The 20,038-nt window shown below is 39.6% G+C and overlaps 1 protein-coding gene across 2 annotated transcripts; it reads left to right on the forward strand.

The window, feature by feature from the left end:
- Positions 1-7,249: 7,249 nt before the first annotated feature.
- On the forward strand, positions 7,250-12,027 carry etsrp (ETS1-related protein). 2 transcript variants are annotated; one of them, XM_063487200.1, is made up of 8 exons: positions 7,250-7,355; positions 7,659-7,740; positions 9,115-9,246; positions 9,338-9,406; positions 9,718-9,867; positions 9,958-10,197; positions 10,308-10,426; positions 11,128-12,027. In XM_063487200.1, exons 1-8 carry the CDS (start codon positions 7,299-7,301, stop codon positions 11,404-11,406), a joined length of 1,128 nt encoding a protein of 375 aa, XP_063343270.1. In that variant the 5' UTR covers positions 7,250-7,298; the 3' UTR covers positions 11,407-12,027. The 2 variants fall into 2 exon arrangements, with proteins under 2 accessions (XP_063343270.1, XP_063343271.1); XM_063487201.1 differs by having other exon boundaries at positions 9,148-9,246.
- Positions 12,028-20,038: the final 8,011 nt, after the last annotated feature.

Raw genomic sequence — 20,038 nt, forward strand, 5'->3', positions numbered from 1 at the left:
TTGCTCACAGACCATAAACCGGATGGCAAGTTTTTTTCTCCCCCTCTCTCTCACTCGCTCTCTCTCTCTCTCTCTCTCTCGCTCTCTCTCTCTCTCTCTCACACACTCTAAATTGGGAAGTGAAGTCACTCTCAACACTGAAAGCAGTAAAGTCACTTCTCATGAAACCAACACGTCCTGCTTAGAAGGAAAAACAAAAAAGCTTTAATAGATTCATAAGAAGTCAAAGCATCAACACACCGTCTGAAGCGCGCGAGTCTTAGCATCTCAGGGTGAATTTGAAAATGATTTCACCTCGACAGAGCTGAGATGTGACTGAATATATATATATATATATATATATATATATATATATATATATATATATATATATATATATATATATATATTTGTTAAACACAACTAGCGTCTGTGATTTTTTGTCCCAGCGGCTTTAAATGGTTAACAGCCAGACTTCACACTATTTGCATGTAATTTGATTACAAAAATATTCTTATTGGGTAATAGGTGCCCACGATTTAGAACAACTTACTACACAACATTAGAAATAGAGTCTAGTAAATTTGTTTTTTTTAAGCTTTATTAAAGGAAATCGAGAAAATCACAAAATCTCCTAGAAATAAAACTCCTGTTTGTGTGTTTGAGTATGTTTCATTCAGTCCTACATTGTACTTCAGCCATTATTTTGTTTTGATTTTTTTCACTGATCTTGTGAATATTTAGACAACCTGACTATATAAACATATGAAGGCCATTTTTAGCCTGTAGTCATAGGGCAGGCTGAAGTTCATCACTGCATACCCTACACTCCACACGTTTCAGCACCCACGATGGGGTAAATCCAACAATAACTGCAACTACACACAGAGTTCCATAAATAACTGCAACTTTAAATCTTTATTCCTGTGATAAATATCAAACATTCCCTGAGAGTAGGACATATGAGATCAATTAATCCTCATATTTTGAAAATAAGGTTTTATTATTAACAACAGTTACGTTGTACTTGGTGAGCACTGGTTCCTTTTTATAAAATATGTATTTTCTAAAAAAAACAAAACAAGCAAAGCACGTGTCTCATTGTAAACAGCTGGCTCAGCCTGAAATTGTGTGTCTGTTGTTGTCATTTGGTTTCGTTTCACAGTAGATGTAGGTGTGTATTATGACTAATAAACTAATAAACTCCTCATCTAAAAAGTTGCTTTTCCTTGGCTGAGAAGTACACTTAAGTAAACCCAATGAAAAAGATTCATTTAGAAAAAGCAGAAAGTAAAACTGGCCTTTTTTGTGCCTGTGGAGAAGTTAAATAATTCACCATTACTTCACCAACAGGAAAGCACCTACCAGTCATAAATGTGTATTTTTGGACTCAACTGTCTCTAAGCCTCCCTTTCTCTCTCCTATTTTTCTTTTACAAGTAAAGTTAACATTAAAGGTATATTTCTAGCAGTAGCTCGGCGTTGTAGGTGATTGAGCTCTTCAATTATTTCATTTGGTTTGGAATTGCAGTGAGCAGCAGTTTTTTAAAATACTAAACTTCCTGTCATACTCCCACCTGATTGCATTTGAAGTGCAAACCTTTGACAGTTATGGGATATTAACCTTTCACATATATTATGAACCTGTGGCAGATTAAGGGCCATTATGTTAACAAACTCTTGTCTCGTTTTGGTGGCAGATGTTAGTGTTGAGTGTTGGATTTGGGGCACAGGCCTCTCTTTTTTTTTTAAAGTGTTTTGAAATTGCTGCATAGGTGCCCACATGAACACTAATGTATTCAAAAGTCCACCTGCAGCTTAAACGAGACTTCCACAATTTGCATCGTGCAGCAGATGGTCGTCTTGTTTCCCTCCTGAGCTGCAGTGAAGTCATGCTACCATAAAGAGAAGATATTGCTCAGAAAATGTAGACACATCTCCCTGGTGTGAAGAGTAAGTTTTCCAATAAGAAGTACTGCAGCCCCATGCACGCTCACCACCCCACTTAGTTACAGTATAAGGAGAAAGAAAGATTATATCACAAAAAAACCCTGTTTGTGTTCTTGTTGTCACTTTAAAAAAAATCTTCAACTTCCTGCATATTCATAAAGATCGTAACGTTTTGAAAAACCTGTCTGACCTTTAGAAGATCTACATTCAGTGGAAAAAAAAGAGCTGTTCATGGTGGCAGTTAGTGCTTTGACAGAGTGCATCAGCATGGTGCAGTTCATAAAATTTACAGGCCCTCTTAATAAGAGGTTCCTGTTTCATTCAGGGCTGCTGTAGAAAATGCTCGAGAAAATGTGGCCCTTGACTCGTTAACTAAGGAACTTTTGGATTTTTATGAAAAATAAAAGATATATTTTTAATTAGTCCACTTTTATCCTTCGGGGCTTCTGGGGAAAATATATTTTAGTGACACAGTAACAGTCACAAATCACCAAACAAAGTTTTTAAAGTAAAACTGAAAAACTTACCAGCAGGGGAAAGGTGAGATAAGATAGCACTTTATTGATGCCCTGCTGGGAGGATTAGGTGTTACAGCAGCACAAAAAATAAACTGGCTGTAAAGATAAAGGGATTAGAGCAGGTAAAACTACTCTGCAATCACAATTTAAAAAGTACTGTGCAATCCAAAGCCCAACATAACCGCATGAAGTAACTGTAGGTTAGTAAATACACACAAAACATGATTATATTCAACAAGATGAAATTCATGTTTCTGCTGCTTTAAGAACTAAATGAACTAAATCTCTGTGTGTGTGTTTTTTTAATAAATGTTGTCTTTATAAATGTGTACCATACACAACACTGAGAACTTGTGATAATCAGGATATTCAAAAATGAAATATCAATATTTTCTTAATGATGCCTATATGATAGTAAAAAGCAGCATTTTTTAACCTTTAGACCACACAATTAACACAAACAATTTTCATGTTTTTTAAAATAATATTGTTATCTTGATTTTAGTTTGATCTGTGAAGTGACATTCTGATACGTAGCAGTCTTGCTGTAAAGGAGTGAAAGCGAAAAGCGATGGCCTAAAATGGCTCTCAACATCTGAGCTAAAGTAACCTTTGCGTTAACATTATGCTGACGTATTAAATCATGGCTGTCAAACATGCGGCCCGGGCCTGAGAAAACATCCTCCGAAGATCCAAACCGGCCCACTTTGCTTTACGCGTCACTGAAAACAGCAGTGACGTAATTATAGTGATCTTTTTTTAGATTAAATGTTCTGATATTTCTGATGAGGTCAACATTACAACACAGACATGAAGATATACTGAAAATATATCTTCATCACGTCAATAAATGATCATATAGCTGTTTAATAGCAGAAACGATGCACGTGAGGCTTTTCTGTTTTGTTATTTCATCTTTAATGAACTGTGTCTCAGGCTGTTGATCATCTGCTCCTCTTTACATTCAAATAAATGTAGGTTATTATCAAAGTGTTTTAGTGTTCCGGCCCACTTAAAAGATCAAATTGAACTTTTTTCGTGGGCCACGGATTAAATCTAGTTTGATGTTTCTGGTCTAACTGATTTCTCCCTGACGGTTTCATTCCAGTGCCTTTGTAACCGGTGTGTTACACCTTCATGAGTTCCAGTAAATCTGATGAATTTCATTTCTGGGGCGTTCTGGTGCCGTCGCTGACAGTTTACTTTCGCAGCCTGTCTGTGTGTGTGATTATTCCCGGTGGATTCCAGAGCTGACAGTTTGCTGCAGACGGTTGTTAATCACTTGGTCTGTTGTGTAACTTTATCCCGGTTGTGTCCTTGTGTTGGGGTGGGGCTCCCAATCACGACTCCCGTCTCCACGCACGATTTCAGCCGGCTGCACTTTTCCAGATGGAGTCGGCGCGGTGTGTGTGTGTGTGTGTGTGTGTGTGTGTGTGTGTGTGTGTGTGTGTGTGTCCGAGCTGAATAGCAGAGATGTTTGTTTATACAAGCCTCTGGGCTCGGCCTTATCTGCTGCAGCCACTCACGCCGTGATTTCAGACTTTCTTCAGCGGCTGCTTGTGTGTTTTTTACGGGCCATTGTTTTGTCGAATGGTTGCTAAAGATACTGAGATTTTTTTCTTCCTCCCACCTCATTAAAAAAAAAGCGACTGGCAAAAGCTCTGATTTCAAAAGGCTCCACTTCAACCCCACCCAAACTATGGCTCAGTTATTTGGTCAGACAATCAGTGACCGCAGCTCTGAAATATGTTAAAGCCATTCAGTGACGCGATAAAAATACACTCTACAAGGCCACCCATCTGCTATAAAACCTGCAGCTGTGTATGTGGAACTATTGATTATGTTTAGCAAGGAAAGAATTTGTCATTTTTTATTGTACTGAAAATCATGTTTTATGGGTGGTACATTAGTTAATGTGTTATTTTCGTCAGGGTCAATCTTTGGTGCCTCTAAATATCAAAATGGTAAAAAGAAAAGTGGTATTTTATTTTGTGGAACATACCAGACACTACAGATACACAAAGATAAGACTAAGAGAAAACAACAGAATGAAAGAAAAAAGTGAGAGAACCATTAATTAATAATCAGATTTTTTTCTTTGTTAATTCATTAATTGTTTCATTGAGCGATTGTTCGGCCTGTGGCCTAAAAGAACTCAGAGTAGTAAGAAATACTAAGTTTGACATTCAGATGTCTCTTTTTTGGCCAACTGTCAGTGGAAAAAACAATGACATACATCACTTGAATTATTAATTGATTATCATGATTGTCCATGACAAAATTGACTACTTTGTTTTACAGCTAATCATATTTGACTAATTTAGGGGCCTCATGCTGGAGAAATATTCTTACTTTGACTAAATTTGATAAAAGCTAAAAATATCAAAAATCCACAAAAACAGTTGATTCAGTCTTTACTCTGAATTCTTTCTTATGAATTTTTTTCAGTCTGCTAACTGATTAATTGACTAATTTCACCTTTTAGTCTTTTAGTTGTCTTGTTTTGATGTTTTGACTAAATATCTAAAAACCAAGAATATTAAGAGAAAGTGCTGTGACTTTGACTTTTTCTCAGTTAGCTTTTAAATCATCCTATTTGTATGATCTGTATGAAAGGTTGTCTTTGTTTTCACTCACAGAAAGACAAGACAGAAATCTCTAACTTAAACGTTTTCAGGGAACTAATTAATTAATTGACACATTTTTTAGTCAAACTAAACAGAAATCCTTATCTCATCTTCAAATGTCTTCTTTTATTTGACCTACAGTCCAAAAAAACATTTTTTCTATCATATAAAAGTGTGACTTCAGTTAGATGTGTTGGCTATTAATTTGTCGAATGACTAATCATTTAATTGACTCACAAATCCAGGTCTTGTTGTTTTAATGTATTTTATTCCTACAAATCACTTCACTGGCAGTGACATCAATGAACTGTTTAACAGCTGCAGTGTGATGAGTTGTGTGGTAGAGTTATGACTTTAGACTAAAGTGTGGTAAGTATTACATGTAATCTTAGACTTTATTATTCTGTGCCTTTATAATCTCCATTAATTTGCCCATTTTTATGTATCCAAATGTTTACCCTTTAAGTATCTGCTTTGTTCTCTAGCTCTGCATAAATGTACGCTTAGTGCTGACTGTAACCCTTTATTGTAGAATAATCAGGATAAAAATAAACATTGTGCGCGCGTGTGTGTGTGTGTCTGACAAAAAGATACTTAACATCATGTTACTGACTATTTTCACACACTTTCACAGCCACCTGCATTTAAGAGGAGGATTGGACTGAAAAGCTCCCATCACATAACTGGGAATAGCTCTGACTGGGGTGATCCCCCCCCCCCCCCCCCCCCACACACACACACACACAGACAGATATGAATTATGAATTCATAAAAGCACTGAATCTTTTGTAGTAAAAGTAATTTTCCCTCTGACACACATAGAGGTTTAATCTGAGTCATGTAGGAGCCGTAAGGAAAAAGGAAAAGGAAGTCCTACAATAAAAAATCTGAAAACCCAAAGTTGTCGGGCCACTTCAAACTAATCTGAAGTTAATGTTTGTCTGTATTCCTTAATTTTAGTCAGTAACAGAAATGAGAAGTTCACAAGTCCTGAAAATCATAACAGACTGCAACAAGTTTCAAATGTACGGAAAGTTTAAAAGTAAAACTCACCTGAGCTTTAAAAGAACTAGAGAACTTTTGTGTGTAAAAGTTCTGTGACACAAAGAGGTGCCCCCAGCACGTTTAAGCAGGTTAACAGAAGCCTAATATCAAAGGGAATTGAATCAACTCATTGCACTCAGTCTGGAGCCAGACAAACACAAAAGAAAAACAGGAAAACATGTCTGAATGTGTGTTGACTCAGCATGGCTAATAATAAATGAGAATAGTTTGGAATAATTAAATGAAATTGTACCCGGGAGCATCACCATTTAAATGCTGAACGTCTCTGTATGAAACTTTTCTCCCACAAATCGATGCAAAGGTACCAAAGTGTCCATAATGCAGGGAAATGTGTCAAAATGTCCTGATGGACGACCTTTAAATGTGATCATGTCTGCATACTTGTGTTGAAGACACCTTTTTTTCTTTGTCCTTATTCTAAACCATGTCACAAAATTCCTCCCTCACTTTTTCATCTGCAGTGACCATTTTCCCTCCAAAAAAGAAGAAAACAGTCAGTTTTAAGAAAAGACTTAAATATGGGTGCAGTGTAAGAGGAACAAGTTTACTGATAACAAAGGGAATAAGAAAGATGGTAAAGTTGTCTGTGTCTGTCTCAGTCTGAATGGCATGGAAAGAAAGAAAATGGACTTCTTTACTTTAACTTCAATAATGGACTATTTTTGAATTCCAAATGTTGATCTTTATGAATACTATAGTTTCAGCATGTTATCTTCTTTTAATCCCATTTTTAATCCTCTCTCCTCAATTGCACACCCCTCATACATGCAAGTTTGTTTTCTACAGCAACATTTATACCCCCCCCCCCCCCCCCCCCCCCCCCCGTTTTTCCAGATCAGATCTTGTAAATCTTGAAGTTCTGCGTAGTTAATAAATAAATTGTTCTTTTTGGAATAAGCTACATTCGCGTGTCTGTTACCTGAGACGCTTTTATGAATGAAGGTTTGATTGACTTGTTGCTGAGGGGGGAGGGAAAGGGGGGTCGGGGTGGGGGGTGTTAAACAAACCTCAGTGCCGCAGCAGGTCACGACGCACCGCGGGCACGCGCCCCGCCCACTTCATTTCGCTGAGCTTATAACGGGACGCGGCCGACCGCAGAGTGACCACTCCACGCTGCTGCAGCCGGTACAAGTTTTAAAGAGAAGCTGTGAAGGAGCCACATGTACTGGGACACTTCGATCAAAGCAGGAGACAGAAGCACCGACTCCAAAGTAAAGGTAAGCTCGGTCATTTAAACTAAAATATATTTTAACACGACACAAAATGAGCAGCAAGTGTCGTTCATCCACAACGACCAGTTTAAAACGTAAACTGTGCTGTAAGGATGGACGTCAGCTGACAGAAAACGGCAGGATTATTTGCTTTTCCGAGTTTTTAAAAATTTATTTATTCCCTAATTATTCATCGAGATAAACACCAGTGGGAAACGTTATAGCCCCAGTCGTGTGATTCTACGTTTGGGTTTGTAAGTTTGAATTCATTTCCAGTGATGACAAAAAGTTGTAATCATATGACCGCAGATGGAGGTTTGCCAGAGCGGATACTACACAGAAGACTTCAGGACGCAGGAAGTGCCAGCTGGTTTCGACTTTGCATCTTATGGTGAGTTTAGTGGATCCCTCTGATGTTGCTTCATCGTGGCTTTCCTGCTGATCCTGGTGCACGGCGCTGAAACTCTCAGACACATCAGACACAGGGTTTTTTTTAATGTTTGTGCGATCTGTTTCCTCTGAAGCCGAGCAGCTGAAGGACAGAGGAAACATGTTCGCAGACAGTGTCATCACATCTGTCAGAGCTTTCTCTGCGAGTCCTTGACACGCCCGTGATTATGTGTGTGAAATTGTCTGAATGGGCTGAGATCTGCAAAGACAGAGAGACGCAGGGTGGTCAGGTTAAAGACGGTCTCTGTGTTGCACTCCCCTCTCTGTCTTTCCTAATCCTTTCCTCCAGACTTCCTCCTCCAACAGATTTAGAGCCCTCGCCCCCCACTCCCCCATCCCTCCATCACTACTCTGTCACACTCCCTCCGCTGGCGTTTCCTCCCCCTCCCTGCCTTGTTTCCTCCAAGCTGCCTCCATCCATAGAACTGAAAAAACCTGGGGGGCATTTTTTTTCTTTTTTTTCTCATGTCCCACGTCAAGATTTCAGCCCAACTGTAAAGTCTAACTTATAGATTTCCCCCATAATTCTTCTATCCATGACTTTTTCTGCAGAACTGAGCTTTGATTAACCTCCTTCTTAAAGCACCACACTGGCATTTTAGCATAGTCTTTCATATTTACAGCAAACTATACATTCATAGCAGATTTTGAGTTCATGTTTTGTATTTGTTTGTCTTAATATAATCATAAAATCAGCTTAAAGATAATGCAGCTAACTTGTTTTTACTGCTGGATCAAAGTTATCCTTCTGAGGCTCTGAGCAGCAGAGGGCTGGTGGTGCCTTCAGTGCCAAAGAGTTTACAGTGTCATCACATCTGTTAAGTCATAAGAAAAAAAATCCACCTTAAAAACAAACATAATTTAAACATTTGCAAAAGAAAGTAAAGTCACTGACCACCTTAGTCTATCAGGAATTAAGCGTTTTGCAAATAGGCCTTGCTTACAGTGCTGTAAGCACAGTGAGTTTGACAAGAAAAACTTTGTTTTACAAAGTTACAAAAAAGTATTTCAACCCTTTACTAAATTAAAAAGTGTAGTCTTAATTATGTAGCCTAATATTGCATAGGTTTATCCTCATTGTTTGCTCATTATAGCAAATCTTATACATATATTATGTATAAGATGCCCCCCAGACACAAAGAACAGTGTCATCCTGTGCTGCAAAAAAACTGCTGTAAAATGAATTAGTTTAAGGTTTACACGATTAAACAGGTAATCCTGTATCGGTTTGGTGCTTTAAAAAGAGCTGTGCTTCCATCCTGTCTTCACCATCCTTCACTGACTCCATCTGTCTGTATTATTGTTGAACCTCCAGACTACCCTGGTGAAGACCTGTCTTTTCTGTTAGACAGTAAAGTGCCTGGACAGCAGCAGCAGCAGCAGCAGTACGCGGCAGACAGCAGCTACCCGGAGCCGCCAAAAGCTTCCCATCCTTATGGCACCAAAGGTAAAAAAGAAAAACGTGTTGGTTGCTTATTAAAGTCAAGTGTTGGTGGTGTTTTTGACTTATCTTGTATTTTTTGCTCTTTTACCTTCAGTGAGTGACGCTGCCCTCTTCAGCCTGGATGCATACCAGGAGTTCAACTGGTGGGCCTCGTATCCACAAGGTGAGCGTCTCACATTCACTGATGCTACATGTAAAAAAAACTCTAAAGGAGACCTATAGTGTTCATATGTTTCATTCGAGAACACCAGAGAGTTGCTTTTTGTGTGGCTGCTCTTTAAAAACAGATATTTGTGTATCCCCTCTCTGTGACATCACACAGAGCCAGAAGTAGAAAAAAACCTTCTGGAACTGAGCTTCCAGAGCAGATTGAAGCCTGAGCTTACAGGGCTTATTTGTGCATACACTGACCTCATTTTAAGTTGTCTTTAAGGGAATTGTGTTTGTGACTAACTCTCTCCTTCTGGTGCACAGATGGACTGGCAGTGGACCAGTCACAAACTGGATACCAGGAGTCTCCTCAGACCTACCAGAACTTGGTGCCCCAGACCGGGCAGTTCAGCCCCGCCGTGGAAGGCAGCCACAGCCCCTTTCTCACAGGAACGGGATCAAACTCAGTACAAAGTAAGACATTTCACTTGTGGGTTAAAACCAAACACTTTTCCAGTGACCTGATTTTTGTAGTTCAGTGTGTGATTCTTCTGTTTGCTGCAGGTGAAACAGATCAGAGCTACTTTGACTCAGATGCACAGAGACAGTCCTCGTCCTTTTGGCCTGAATATCAGTCCCCCAACTTCGCTGCCCCTCCATCACACCCATCTATGGCCTCATGTCCCTCAAACCCCGGCCTCCAGTCCTCAGAGCAGTACTGCCCCCGTGTGGTGAAACGAAAAAACGCCCCTCAACAGAGGCTGGACAGGGAGGGCCAGATGACAGGAATGTCAGCTTATCCAGGTTAGAGTTTGCTTCTTTTCCTCTTTGTATAATGTGACACATACATAAATCATTACAACGCCAGCTACTTACTTTGACCTCATTAATTTATCTACAAACTCTTCATTCAGGTTCTGGTCCAATCCAGCTGTGGCAATTTTTACTGGAGCTTCTGCTGGACTCTGCCTGCCGCACTTTCATCTCCTGGACTGGAGATGGATGGGAGTTCAAGATGTCTGATCCCACAGAGGTAAGAATCCTGTTTTAGACAAAGCCACTGTTGAGCACTACATGGAACCGATGAAAGGTTATTTCTTAGCTACTTCACAAAACTTTCCATTTGAGTGTGTCTTTGTACTTTGGGGGGAAACGTTGATCACATTTAAGAAAGTCGAGTTGGGAATCACTTGTTTTCTTAAAAATGGAACCACTGGTGTTGAAACTTTGTACCATTTAACAGAGCAATGACTGGGGCCCCTGTTCATATTACCTGCGGTGCTGATACTGCTCATCCTGGTACTTGTAGAGCCAGATTGACAGGGGGCAGAAAGGAGCATTGCACAGCTTTACTGAAAGATGTTAGAATTCATTTATGTAGGAATTAAATCATAGAAGACAGAATCTGCTTATATTACTGCTTTACACAAATATTTAATGCATTTGAATAAACACTTGGATTCTTCTGTTTTTAGAAGCACTTAAATAAATCATCTTACTTATTATAAAAGGTTAAAAGGGCTCTGTGCCAGTCATTTACATCCACTGTGTAAAACACTGTGTCAGTTCATCTGCACTTTAATTAGTAGGCTAATTAGTAGGCTCCTGAACACAAGACTTCAAATTATAATGTAGTCTTTGTTTTAACTGAATTTTTTATTAGTACATTTACTTAATTACATTATTCATTTCTATTGTATTTTTCTGAGCATATGTTTGCTGGTGATCCCACAGGTGGCGAAGCGCTGGGGTCAGTGCAAGAACAAACCAAAGATGAACTACGAGAAGCTGAGCCGTGGCCTGCGTTACTACTACCACAAAAACATCATCCATAAGACGGCGGGCAAGCGCTACGTCTACCGCTTCGTCTGTGACATACAGGGCATGCTGGGAAAGTCGGCACAGGAGGTCCTGAGCAGTATGAACGTTTTACCCACAAACACAGAGTCCTGGCAGTGCTCTGGGGTATCGACAGCCTCTGATCACAGCAGTGAAACGTGGGTTTCACAGTAGGGGGCCGACCCCAGGAGCCTCCGTGCTGCTGGCTGACAGACCTGAACGTTTTGAGCACTTCAGCCTTCAAAGTGAACTCTGCTTCCTCAAGCCTCGTGGAAGAGGACGAACTTGTTGTAGGCAGTTTACAGATGCTGCATTTCAGGGAATAATAATTAAAAGTATATAGATCCATAGTGCAGCCAATATTTAATGACATCATATCATGTTTCTATAAAAATAGCTATTTGACCTCAGGTTGTTTTAAGTGCAGCACAACATTTAAAACAACCTTTTAGGAGCCAACCTATTTTAATCACTCGGGTTACTTGTACTTTTTTCCTCTGGAGTTGTAATGTTTGATAGTTTGTTTGTTTTTTCTAAAGAAAGAATGGATTTGTAAATAGTGTTTATATGAACCCTATGTAGAGTTTTGTGCATTTATATTATTATTATTATTATTATTTTCTAAATACAAAACTCGCGTCTACCTCTGTTGATACTCTGAATAACAAACTGGCGGTTTTCAGGAGCCCGTTCTCACTCCCGAGGCGTAACATCCCGACGTTTTGTCACGTCCTGCGGCGTTCCTGAGGAACGCGAAAGGTGACCTTCCACGTTGTTATGGTACGCGGCGGTTTCCAGCCCTGTACTGCAGCCCTAAACTTAACCTTATCACTAAGCCTAACCATAACCTTATGCCTAACCTTAACCATAACCTTATGCCTAACCATAACCTTATTCCTAACCTTAACCATAACCGTATCCCTACGCCTAAACCTAACCTTATCCCTAAACCTAACCATAACCTTATGCCTAAACCTAACCATAACCGTATACCTAAGCGTAAACCTAACCTTATCGCTAAACCTAACCATAACCTTATTCCTAACCTTAACCAGCACTTTAATGAGGTGAAATAGTGTTTTCTAAAGCGATTTTAAGGGAAAAAGCGAAGATGTGTAGATTGAGTCCAAACGGTTCTCATGTGTCCGCAGTTTTCCGATGTCGTGACGTAGGAACGCCTTGGGTGCCCGAAAACGTAATATGTTGACGATTTGTCACCTAGCGTAAAATGTTACGATTTGGGAGTGAGAACGGGTTGTTTTCAGGCACTTGCTGTGACGGTTTCAGTGACGTGTGATGGTTGTCTGATGTAAATAAACTGTATATAAACGTGTTGAATTAAAGTTTTGTTTCATAAAATTAGGCTGGGGGAATTAATGATATTGCAGCTCCCTCTGGTGGTCAGTGGGGGATTCATGTGTCTACAACTAAGTTTAAAAAAGAGAATTAACTTTTTAAAAATTCAACAATTTTGAAAGATTTGTGTTAATTATGTTTTTATTTCTCATTTTCAAAATCAAATCAGAATCAAATCACTTAGATTATACTTTTCTAGTTAATCTACTTTGAGCTAATTCAGATTTCTAATCTAATAATTTCAAACTGTGAACTCCGAAGTCAGATCTTTAATCTTTGATCAGAACTAGAGGGAGAACCCTGAATGTTCCCAAGAGCCCTCTTTTATACTCATTTGGCCATACGCATCACTTCCTCGCTCCCCTTCTTCTTATATGACTTGCTCTGTGAGTTCTATCCTGCTGTTTCTGTCTCTGTTTGACTTTGCACTGGCGTAATTTAACGCAAAGTTCAAATCACTTGATCACAATGGTTCCTTTTGTCATCTATATCATATACTTCATTGTGAACTATTAGTCATGACACACAGCTCTCCCATAAGATTCCTTTATAAGACAACAGTATCGGTATCAGCAATACTGACCCTTTATTTACTTTGCATCAAATTGATACCAAAATTTGCAGTATGGTATATACAGGCTATTACCTCAGCGGCACATAGTCGAGGTATTAGGCTATTAGCTGGATATACACAAAAGTTTCAGCCCCCAAGAAAACAAAGTAAACATACTACATACTTACAAAACATAAGGAAATGTGTCTTGTGGTCATTTGTTTATTTGCTGCTTGGCAATACATCTTATAGTATTGGAAAGCCTGTTTATTTCCCCCTAAATGGCGCCACGTTTGTAAGGAAAATGCACTAGATAATTATTTGATGCCCTTGTTACTGATCAAGAATGCAAATCTGGCATTTATAACACCTAGTACATTTTTCATTTTACAGGACCCACGCAATTATGGGACATTTTCATCCCACACACGGATTAGAAAATATTCCACCCACAAAATACTAAAACAACGACAACAAAACAAACAAAAAAAAAACAACGACATTATGGCAAGTTTTTTGTTGATGTTGTTGGGGTTTTTTGTTTGTTTGTTTGTTTTGTCTTAAATACATAAAATGAAGTTATACATTTTGTAACCGCGGTCTGGCGAGGCAGGAACAGCTAGCAGGTTCAGCGGGCGGTTCAGTGGTGTGGATGTTGGCCGGACAACTCGGAGGCCAGTTAAATAGAACAACAGACCTTTATTTGGCGTTAACAGAACAAGACCACTTAAGCCCGGTCTCCGCGGCTACCTTGTTCGTACATACATGTGCCGGGGTTAGGTAGTCGCTGGCGCCAGCCCGTTACAATGGTACAGTCTCTCTAAACCAGATATGGGCAACTCCAGGCCTCAAGGGCCGGTGTCCTGCAGGTTTTAGATGCGTCCTTGATCTGACACAGCTTATTTAAATGGCTAAATTACCTCCTCAACAGGTCTTGAAGTTCTCCAGAGGCCTGGTATGAACTAATCATTTGATTCAGGTGTGTTGACCCAGGGTGAGATCTAAAACCTGCAGGACACCGGCCCTCGAGGCCTGGAGTTGCCCTGCTCTAAACAGACGCACAGAGAGCAGCATGCTCTGCTGTAATGACTGCAGCTGCACTCACACTAGGAGACTCTCCAACAACTACAATAATAGTCTAAGGAGCTTGGAAAGAAAGAGAAAGAAAAGCAGAAGTCCAGACGCTTTTCTTTCCAAGTTCCTTAGACTATGATGACCTGGATGACTGAGTATGGAGGACCACAAGAGCCACGCGCATCGAAATAAAGAATTGTATTATTCTTTGTTTCGATACGCATGGCTCTTGTGGTCGTCCATAACTGAGAACCTCCGCAAACATGCTACAATAATAGGACGACACCCCCTAGCGGCGCTATACCATATGGTTGTTACGATTTATTAAAGCAAACAGACCAAGAAAACTGCATAAACAATGCACAATATGAGTCGACAGATCTTACTCACACAGGCGTTGTTGGTGGATCCTTACAGCATGTCTTACTGTACTTGAAACATGATCCCACTGCTATCATAAGGCAGACAGAGTGTGTTCCAGATGTTTGCTGCTGTGTGTGTTCCGCTCATAGCTCTTAGAGCACCCATATTACACCAGTCATATTTCCCAGTCGCAGTAAATGCGTCTTTTCCGGGTGCGCCTTCTAAAGTCATCTTCCTTAAAGTTCGGGGCAAAGGGGGATTTTGCAGTTCAGACAAGCTACAAGAACTTTCTGGGCCACGAAATGTCACACAAAACTATAAAGCTTGCTTTGGTGAGCGCCCTGGAGGATTTATCAAAGGACGACTTTGAGAAGTTCTGCCACCAGCTTCTGGACCGCAGGGAAGCGCCGCGCGTCAAGCGCAACAAGGTGGAGGGTAAAAACCGCCTGCAGATCGCAGACGTGCTGGTGTCCCACTTTACCGAGGAGGGGGCTCTTCGGGTGACTGTGGACCTGCTGAATGCGATTGGATGTAGCGACGAGGCGAAAGAACTCGGTGAGATCAATGTCCAAGTTTCAGTTCGTGGTCATTTCTACATCTGGATTTACACAGAAACGTCCTCACAGTTAATCACAGGGTAAAAACTAACAACAGAGATCGATGGGTATAACAGAACCAGAAACAATACTGCAGACATTTTTAACCAACAATAAAGGGTCTCATTTATTTACTTTCACTTTTAAACTTCCTAAACTGATCGCTGCTGTCATTTGGGGCTTACCGGAATCACACAGGTGACACAAAAGGGGTCAAACCAAGCAGAGGTCTCTGACTTCAAGATTTGATTATGAGAAAACAAAAACAAGAGTTAATACAGTGCTGTGGAAAAGAACTACCCCCCTTCTTGATTTCTATTTTTAATGTGTCAGATCATTAAAAATGTTAGTATTATAAAAAGATAGCCAGACTAAATACAAAATGCAGTTTTAAATAATGATTTGATTTATGAGGAAAAACCTACCTGAAGCAAAACGAATTTCCTCTCATATCATATTAAATCATAAATTAACTGTGAATTTAATTGAACACCCAGGCCTGATTACGCCAGACCAATCAAGAAATCATTTAAATAGAAGCTGTCTGACAAAGTGAAGTAAGCTAAAAGATTTAAAGAAACAGCTGAGAAAAAAGGCACTGACATCTATCAGTCTGAAAGGCTCACAAAGCCATTTCTAAGGCTTTCGGGACTCCAGTGAACCACAGTGAGAAATTATCCACACATGGAGAAAACTTAGGACAGTGCTGAACCTTCCCAGGAGTGACCAGCCGACCAAAATTACTCCAAGAGTGCATCAATGACTCATCCAGGAGGTCACAAAAGAACCCAGAACATTTTCTAAAGAACTGCAGGCCTCACCTGGCTCAGTTAAGGTCAGAGGTCATGGTTCAACAAAAAAAAAGAGAGAATGAGCAAAAATGGCCTCAATAGGAGAATCCAAGGACAAAACCACTGCTAACCCCCCCCCCCCCCAAAAAAAAATAAATAAAAATGAAGGCCCGTCTCACGTTTACCAAAAAAACATCTGAATGATCCCCAAGACTTGTGTGAAAAACCAGTTGTGTCTGGCATGAACTTAAATAGTTCAAGTTCAATCAGAGTGAGATACTTTAAACATGCAGTTCATGCTGGAAAACCTTCAAATATGGCCGAATTAAAGCAATTCTACAAAGAAGAGTGGGCCAGTTATTAGATTTATGGCGCAATAACATTTTGAAATTTTTTTATTTTCTAAATCGCCCAGCATTTACATGGGTCAGGTCTGTGTTAAAATGCAGCCCTACAGTAACAAAGTGCTAAAGTTTCTTTTTGTAGCATCACACTTGAAACCAGCTTTATGCAGTAAAAACAGAGAAAACAGAGAAATGACAGAATCTCTGAATTCTTCAACCCTTTTCTAAAGTCTGTGCGACACTCCAGTGTCAGGATGTGACTCTGGACATGTGCTAACTTGCTGCTCAACAGTCAAATTTAGTTCTATGGAAATTACATAACAATGGAGAGTCTGGCTCTGCAGCTTGATAGTCCAACGTTCCAGATTTGTTTTTGTCTTTTTGAAGGGGCAGCCAACAGGGCAGCTGTAACAGCGAAATGATAAAACATATGCAACACTGATATTTAAAATTGCAATTATCAGAGTTTATTTTCATTCTGAAACTAAAACTGTTCTCCTGTTACACCGCTAACATGGAGGCTAACATGGTGGCTAACATGGTGGCTAACATGGAGGCTAACATGGAGGCTAACGTGGTGGCTAACATGGAGGCTAACGTGGTGGCTAACGTGGAGGCTAACATGGAGGCTAACGTGGTGGCTAACATGGAGGCTAACGTGGTGGCTAACATGGAGGCTAACGTGGTGGCTAACATGGAGGCTAACATTTTGATTCATTTGTGTTTTTCAGTCACAGAAGCCGGAGGAAATTAGACATCTCATCCGGACAGTGAGTTGATCTTTCTGTTAACTTGTTCATATAAACAACTATATGCTATCTATGATTTCTTTTATGTTTTGCAGGTGAAAGACTTCACAGCAGCTGGAAAACTGTGAAAGGCTCTAGTATTCACACACAAGCTCCAACTACAGATTTATTTCAAAACAACTGACTTTATAACTGTTGTGTCATTAAAGTTTTAATCCTAAAGAATTTCATAAAATAAATAAAATAATTTCCGAGAAACTAAAAAGATTTCATTGCGGTTCAACCGGTTCTCCTTTTAGTCATAGCTCAATGTTTTCAGTTTTTATTGTAGCCAAACTGGATCATCCATCTGTTCAGAGGTAACCTATCATAACATTCTACACTCTTATCACGCATGCAGACTGGGAAGCTTTCCCAAACCCTGCTTTGAGCCAGTATACACTTCAAAATCCACAGTGGACTACCTCAGAGGTTTTAAGTTGAAGGTTTAACCTTGTCTCTCACTTCCCCGAGCCAAATATTGTAGAAAATCTGTTCCAAACAAAGCCACACGCAAGATGGACCGAGAATCAGAAACAGAAGAACGCAGAAGGAAAAAATCCACAAAACAAGAACTAAAAGAGACTCAACTGCTATAAAAAAGGCTTTACATTGCTGTGATACTAAAGTGGGGCTTGTAAGAACTGTGGGGTCCCTAAACATCTACTTTGGGCCCTTTTTATTATTTTAAAACTGTAAAAGATGGAAATAAAGTATTCTTGCTCAGAACAGTCAAGAAATGTGTCAAGTTTATGCCTTTTGAAAACCACATCGTCTTTTACTCTCCTAGCTGTTCACACTAACTGAAACATGGAGCTCAGAGGAGGCTCAAACGTTAGCACATCAGTGTTAATATGCTGTTATGCTTTTTTAAATTTAGGATATTATTATTGTTTGATAAAACTTTGTGTTTTTAATGAAGAACATGTTCTGTAATACTAACAGTTAAACTTACAGTTTAAGTTAAATAACCAAGGCTTATGTCATATTATACAAAAAGGAAAAAATAACAGAAGCATCGTCCTACTATCGTGCCTCACTTCACCTTTAAAATGATGTTCATCCTCTGCTACTTTGTATGGAAACTCAAAAGCAACTGTCATAGAAATATAAAAACAATGTGAAGGGTTTTTATGGCCTGAACAGGCCTGCTGTGGTTTTACCTGCAGAGGTGTTTTCTAGTGTCTGATTTTTGCGATTTGGCCGTCGATTTGAGTTTATTTGTCATTTTTTAGTTGCCAGTTTTGCCTCTTTGTCTATTTTTCCACCTGGACACTCTTATTGTTACTTTTCCACATCTGTTTATATAATTTAACCATATTGTGTAAATTAATAAACTAATCTGCAAAGCTGGAAGCATCACCGGTCAGAATTTGGAGGCGATTTAGTCGGTGAGGGTCAAAGGTCACTGAAGAAACAGATAAGCTGCTCTCAACAACACATCACTCCCACTCCACACTTCTCCCTCAGACCTTTCAGCCTCACTGCCATAAAGAACACTTCGGGGAATCATTCCTACTGTTCTTTAGTTATATCTGTACAATAAGGCTTCAGTCTGTCACAGGTGAACACACCTGTGAGGAGCAAGATCCCAAACATATTTTCTATTATACCTTCATCCAACCGTTTTTCTTACCTTTAAAGTGTACATATCACTTATTAATGCCATTTGCACTTCTCTCTTACACAATGTCAGGGTTGCTTTTACTGTTTTAAATTCCTGCACTAACTCATAGTATAAGGCCCTGACTGGGGGCCTGTGGCACTTTTATTTGAACTGTGACTGAGACTGTACTATTTTTACATCCATCCATTAAAATAAAGCGCATCCATGAATTACATGGATTCTGCTTTTTTCTGCTTAGGGTGTAAGCAGAAACACGTTTCACTGCACCCTGCTCTCTGGAACACTAAAAGTAAAAATGATCGGGTCTGGCATTATTGTTTCATGATGTGGTTCTGCTTTGTTCTTATGCAGTTTACATTTTCCTTATGGATATAAACTTTAGCTTTGAAAATATTTGCATTCATTAAAGACTCCAGTGATTTTCTGAAAGGTTTTATATGCTGGGAAATACATTACTTATACATCCTGACCTTGCTCCCTGTCAGTTACTGAGTAGTTTGTCAGTGCAGCAGCAGTTTAAATTATGTTTAGCAAGCAAAGCAAACAGCATGGTGAGTTTATCTACAGTGAGTTACCACTCAAGCAGTGGTATCACTGACTTGTGAGTCGAAGCCCCAAAAGATGAAAGTTGTTTGTGTTTCTCTAAAGGAATGAAATGTTAGCTCTCATATGTTGAAAATATGCCATTATACTGTAATAGATGGATGTGATCTATAAGGTGGTCGGCTGGAAATGAGCGATGAACGAGGAATTGCATAACTGTAACTGTGCTTGTTACACTGTGACCCATCCAGTGACCCCGTGAGGACCTGCGGTTAGTGGGCTTCTCTCGTTTGTTCCATGCTGACAGACATCACAGGTTTCCTTATGTTACTTTAGAAAGGCTGAATCTGTTTTGGGTTTTTGGTGGTGCAGTTAAAGAAGACTGTGAGTTTGTAGCTTAAGCTTAGACAAAAGTGTCTGTTCCCAGGCTCGTGACTGTGGTTGTTGCCCATGTAAAGGGTGAAATGATGCTACTGATATTATTAATCATAATTATATTAGTTTTGCACTTACACTGCAGGTGTGTGAGAGAATCAGAGATGCTGTGCTTGCTCCGAAGCAACGTGACAATAACAAAATAAATACAAATAAATGAAATATCTGCCCTGAGATACATCACAGAACTGTTAGGCCTGTGAAATCACTGCACTCTGAAATAATCTGTAAAAGCTGTGAAACAGACTGAGCTATTATAAAGAGTACTTCTGCTTCTGTTTCCGAAGGCATTTGAATGCACCGTTTTTTTTCTCTCTTACCGCAGTTTCGAATTGC

The sequence above is a fragment of the Pelmatolapia mariae genome, linkage group LG10_11 (genome assembly GCF_036321145.2).
Source record: "Pelmatolapia mariae isolate MD_Pm_ZW linkage group LG10_11, Pm_UMD_F_2, whole genome shotgun sequence".
Lineage (NCBI taxonomy): Eukaryota > Metazoa > Chordata > Actinopteri > Cichliformes > Cichlidae > Pelmatolapia > Pelmatolapia mariae.

What these genes read in the sequence shown, in the direction of transcription:
- etsrp (XM_063487200.1), top strand. Translation starts at nt 7,299, where the DNA reads ATGTACTGGGACACTTCGATCAAAGCAGGAGACAGAAGCACCGACTCC. An exon ending in CCATCCTTATGGCACCAAAG is followed by an intron (nt 9,247 to 9,337) that starts GTAAAAAAGAAA and finishes TTTTACCTTCAG; the next exon opens with TGAGTGACGCTGCCCTCTTC. An exon ending in GTGGGCCTCGTATCCACAAG is followed by an intron (nt 9,407 to 9,717) that starts GTGAGCGTCTCA and finishes TCTGGTGCACAG; the next exon opens with ATGGACTGGCAGTGGACCAG.